The sequence below is a fragment of the Oryzias melastigma genome, linkage group LG14 (genome assembly GCF_002922805.2).
Source record: "Oryzias melastigma strain HK-1 linkage group LG14, ASM292280v2, whole genome shotgun sequence".
Classification (NCBI taxonomy): Eukaryota; Metazoa; Chordata; class Actinopteri; order Beloniformes; family Adrianichthyidae; genus Oryzias; species Oryzias melastigma.
The window spans coordinates 8031186-8036237 of NC_050525.1; the positions used below are offsets into that span (position 1 = coordinate 8031186).

Below are 5052 nucleotides of genomic sequence, written 5' to 3' on the forward strand. Positions count from 1 at the left end.
CACAGAAAGGTCCCAGCCGGGATTCGAACCGGGGCCTTCTCGCTGTGAGGCGAGAGCGCTAACCACTGCGCCACCGTGCAGCCCGCTTAAATAATAATTACAATTTTTATTATTTTATTGTATGTAAATGACTTCAAGGTGTTCTGTAATAGGGAAGGTTCTCTATAAATAAGGTTCAATTTGAATAAAAAAATCACTTTTTTGGTCTAATCCCATCGTTTTTTATCATCTTTCTTGTATTTAAACACAAAAATATATATCTTCAGCATCAGAGGAAGAGTAGAGTTAAATCACAGCTTCACTGTTTCACTTTTTAGCTAAATTAAAATCAACAAAGATCTACTTTAAAATAAATACATCTATTGTAAGTCTTAAAAAAACACGTGAGCAGGATTTGTTTAGATGTTTTTTTTACAAAACATTTTAAGTAGCTATTTAATTAAGTTGACACAGAAACCTTCTGATCTTCAAAGAATCATTTTTCTGTACAGAAGCTTTGACATTATTTCCTTGTCTGTATTGAACATGAACAGATTTATTTGAGATATCTAGATTATTGATAATATCAATATTTCTAAAAACATGTAAAAAACAACAGAACATCTGTAAGAAACTATCTATACTGATCTATCCAAAAAAAGTATCTGTTATGTTATCTAAGCATATCTACTATAAATTCCAAATATATTTATGTCTATTTTTATTACATACATATTTTTTATTTTCTCTTTTTAACATCCAATGTTTGATCCAGTGTCTCAGCTGTAATTGTGAGTTTTTTGCTTTATCTGCTATAGAACACACCTGTTTTCAAATTCAGACTAAAACTGAGCTAAAAGGATGTGAGCCTCAGAATAAGACTAAGGATTTCTTCTGCTTGTTCCCTTCTTTTGTTATAGACAAACAACAACTACAAAAATTGAAAAAAAAAACTAAAAGAAAAGACAAGAAATCAGGCAAACAAACAAACAAAAGATGGCAGAGGAGCCAGAAACAAAGCAGCAGGAGCAGCAGGTTTTTCCACAGGACAGAAGTGTCTTCTACAAACATGACACCATGAATCTCTAGAAAAGGTGACCCGTAACCCCGAAACAACTGAGAAACAAGAGTTCCAGTATGCAGAAGGTGAATGTTTATGTCACACAGGAGAGCACGTTAGAGAGACTTTGGTAGAAGCCACTGGTGATGGGGAAGGAGGGTGAGCAGTATAGGAGATTACATACATCATTCCCTTTCTCGCCGTCGGCGTGTTTGAGTCTGCCGGCCTTGCCGTTGCGGCTCCGCTGGGTGTGGTCCCCGTTGTGCCACTCGGTGGGATTGTTGGAGCCCAGGGACAGAGTGGGGGCGGACGCTCTCTCTTCATCTGCCTTGTGCTTGGAATTGAGTCTGGAAGATGACGACACAGAGACAGCGCTCTTCGTCAAAGTTTTTAGATTAGAAATTAGATTAGAAATGGTTTATTTCAAGCAATCAAAAGAAAAAGTTAATTCATGTGCAATACAATCAATAATTCTAAATTTACATAAAGTCATGTCAAACACAGGATAACTAGACATTAAGAGATTGCCTGAAAGGGAGTGGGAGGAAGCGAATTTATATAATCCCACCCTGACTCGACCTCACCATTTCCTTTACGTGTTTTATCATTATCTGGTTCGTAACTTAAGATCAGATATTTATATCTTTCTAACATAGATTCAGGTTATGAATCCTCAAGTAGCATCAACAAAAATATATATGTATGCAGATTATTTTCCATTGGAAGAGTAATTAATGTAAAGCAAGTATCATGGGAATGTATACTGATTTTTTTCCTATTTTTTTAATAGAAAGAAATCATTAAAAAAATTAAAGTAACACAAATTTAAAAAGAAATGGAGAGAGTTAGTTAAGATATTTTCAATTGAAAATCATCAATAATCAAATGTGTGTGCCGATTATTTCCATTAGAAAGTCTTTTTTTTAACATAAATCACACTTCAGGAGTCCAAGAGGAGTAGCCCAAGGTCAAATATTCATTCTTCTGCAGATTCACAGCCGTCCTTCTGGTTTGAAGTGTATACAGTGTCTAGAGACTTTGTTTGTCAGCCTTCAGCTGATATCACAGCGAAGTGAGTTGAGCTGCAGATGTCTGTAGGTATGAACTCTGCTGAGAACCAGGGGAAAAGAGATCCTAACTTTGATATGTCAGATCATAGGGACCCCTTCTGCGTCACAGATTGACACTTTGGGTGAACCCAACTCGTTGTTTGTCGTCGTGCTCCTATTAAATGACTTCAGTAAAGTGTTCTGTTTAACAGTATATACAAAGAAAAATGTAGGTTACTTTGACACCACCAAGGGGTAATTTTTTCAGTCTTGAAGACATAACAAAATTAAAAAAATCAGGTCCAGAGTGCCCCAATATACCACATGCGACTGCTGTGGTGCAGTGGTAGAGCAGTCGACAACTGATTGAAAGATTGAGGGTTTGATTTCTGCCTTGCCCGCCTCAGTTGTCGAAGTGACCTTGGGCAAGACACTGAACCCCAAATTGCCACTGGTGGAAGGTTGTATTCGGCAGTGAAGCCACCACCAGCGTGTGAATGTGTGTGTGACTGGGTGAATTAGACTGTGACTGTAAAGCGCTTTGAATCTTCATGAAATGTAAAAAAAGCACTATACGAGTATACGCCATAAAACATAGTAGAAAAGACAAGAGAGAATTCTAACTTTACTGAAGTCATCTAATCGTCGAAAAACAACAAGCTAGGGTCACCCAAAGCATGAATATGGGATGTTCCTACTAAAGTGACCAGTTGGAAGTGAGAATGTTTTGGAGCCATTTTCTGAAAAGAAATTAAAACAGAATATAATCCAAACCAGGGGGTGTCAAACTGATTTTGGTTCAGGGGCCACATTCTACCTGTCTGACCTCAAGTGGGCCGGACCAGTAACATAATAGCAAAACAACCTGAAGTCAACTTGTTTGTCGATTTGTTTTTCTTTTGTTTTTTTCACAGTTGGAAAAAATGCATCAAACAACCTAGTGGCCTTATCACTTCTTATTATTTTTATCTTTTTTGGGCCAGATTAAACCATTTGGCGGGTCGGATGCGGCCCATGGGCCGTATGTTTGTCACCCCTGATCTAAACAGGTCTGTTGATGAGATTAAGATTAAATTATTTTGTAAAATCAGTTCAATATGAAGCATTTGAAGTGCAATAAACACTTAAGCATCAAGCTATCATTCTCAGGGAATTCTCATAAGACATGGTGAGGAGCTACAATTTGATCCCAATCTGCCCCCAGAGGGAGGAGAGCAGATGCAAAAGAGAGACTGGCGGTCTCCAGGGCGACAGCTTAGTCAATGGAGCCGTACATGTCTGCGCGTGACAAAACCAAATGCGTGAATGTGGGTCTGCATACGCGGGTGTTCAGGAGTCTACCTGACGGGGGACTTGGAGGTGCTGTGTGCTGAGGACAGGGAGGCGCTCCGGGAGCTGCAGCAGCTGCCTTGGCGCTGTGAACTCCTGCTGGGGCTCTCACCGGGGGACCTGATGAACACCGAACACACACACACACACACAGAGCCACACAACAGCCAGCTCAGCAGTAAATCTTGAGAAATATAAAACTGTGCACTCTTCGTATGAGTTAAGGCTCCTGTGCTTCACTAACTCTAACATTGGGTTATAAAACAAAATAATTCTCCATTCTAACTCATCTCGAAAGATTATTTTTCCTTTTTTGTTTTAATTTACAAACATGACAATGTGCTGGATATTAAATATCAAATCCACATATTTGTTTGCATCTTGGTACAATTAAAAACTATCATCTTGGAAATCTTTTTTTCCAGTGTGTCTCACCTTTTTTTCTGTTTGTTCTTGTCTTTGTGTTTGTTCTTTGGGCTGCTGGATCTGAAACAAACACCAGACATAAGATCATAAAGTCCCAAGTGTTCACCACAGAACCTTAGTGAACAGGATCAGTCCCTTACAATGCTGTTTGATCAAGCGAAAACCAGCAGCAGAAACCACAATAAGACAAATTCTTCTCTGATACACAACGGGATCTGCTTGTGTTATGATGTACAAACCTGTGTCTTCTCTTCTTCCTGGAGTCAGATGTAGACCTGACGACACAAAATCCTCAGGATGAATACAAGATTATTTTATTCAAAAGGTCATTCATTCATTCACATACAGACAGGAAATAAGATTCATGAACAGAAAACTTCAGACAATTTTAGGGAGCTCAAAAAAAAAAACCCAGAGTTAATTTTATAAGCAGTAAAATTACAGGAAGTTTGAACAGAAAATCCAATCCAAATACAAATGATGACATTTCCAACTGCTCACAAAACATTGAGCTACATTTTATTTTCATCTGAAGTTAGAACTGAAGAAGCTACTTTAATGAGGAGCCAAGTGTTTTCGGGACAAACATTTAAAGTCCCTTCCGATCATCTTTTGATCTACTTTTCAAAGTGTTCCTAGTGGCCTTCTAATTATGATGACAACATCAAATCACACAACATTTCTGCAGAGAGGCAGGACTTCATTAGAAATGACCTCTGAGTTGAGGTCGGGACTGATGGCGCAGAGTAACCCCGTCCTCTCTTCCCTTCCCTGTTGCTGAGAGCTCTCTGTTTACATGCTCTCCTGCTCTTCACACCCACACGCTAACATTAGCAGTGCAACAAAACTCATATCAGGGAAAACAAAGACGTACACAGATCTATCTCTCCATCAAAAATATATGGAGCAGAGGGGTTGTGCCTCACCCAGAGCATTTTCTACAACACAAAAAAGCTCTTTTTCAAACAGCATTGTTTTATCTGCTCTTGATTCCCAATGATTTGAATAACGACATACTCAAATCTCCAATTTCATCATTTGTTTTCCTTCTATATGTCTTCCATCATCAGAAAAATACCACAAGAACATGTTAAAACACATACAAATACAATTTTCATTGCAGTGGGTCCAGAGTCCTGTAACTTATTTTGAGTAGCACCACAACCCAAGAAGTTCTAAGCAGCATAGTCGACAGGAGTGAATTAAAAA

General features: G+C 38.5%; 1 protein-coding gene across 3 annotated transcripts in view; it reads right to left on the bottom strand.

The window, feature by feature from the left end:
• Positions 1–5052, bottom strand: part of srrm3 (serine/arginine repetitive matrix 3) — a 105227-nt gene that overhangs the window by 14808 nt on the left and 85367 nt on the right. For all 3 annotated transcript variants that reach the window (XR_002917881.2, XM_024261664.2, XM_024261665.2), the window contains exons 7-10: positions 4083–4118; positions 3853–3903; positions 3430–3537; positions 1224–1386 (exon numbers count right to left, since the gene is read on the bottom strand). Coding sequence is in view for 2 of the 3 variants with exons in the window: in XM_024261664.2 (XP_024117432.1) it covers positions 1224–1386; positions 3430–3537; positions 3853–3903; positions 4083–4118 (358 nt within the window). In the remaining variant the exon portion in view is untranslated. The remainder of the gene's footprint in view (positions 1–1223; positions 1387–3429; positions 3538–3852; positions 3904–4082; positions 4119–5052) is intronic.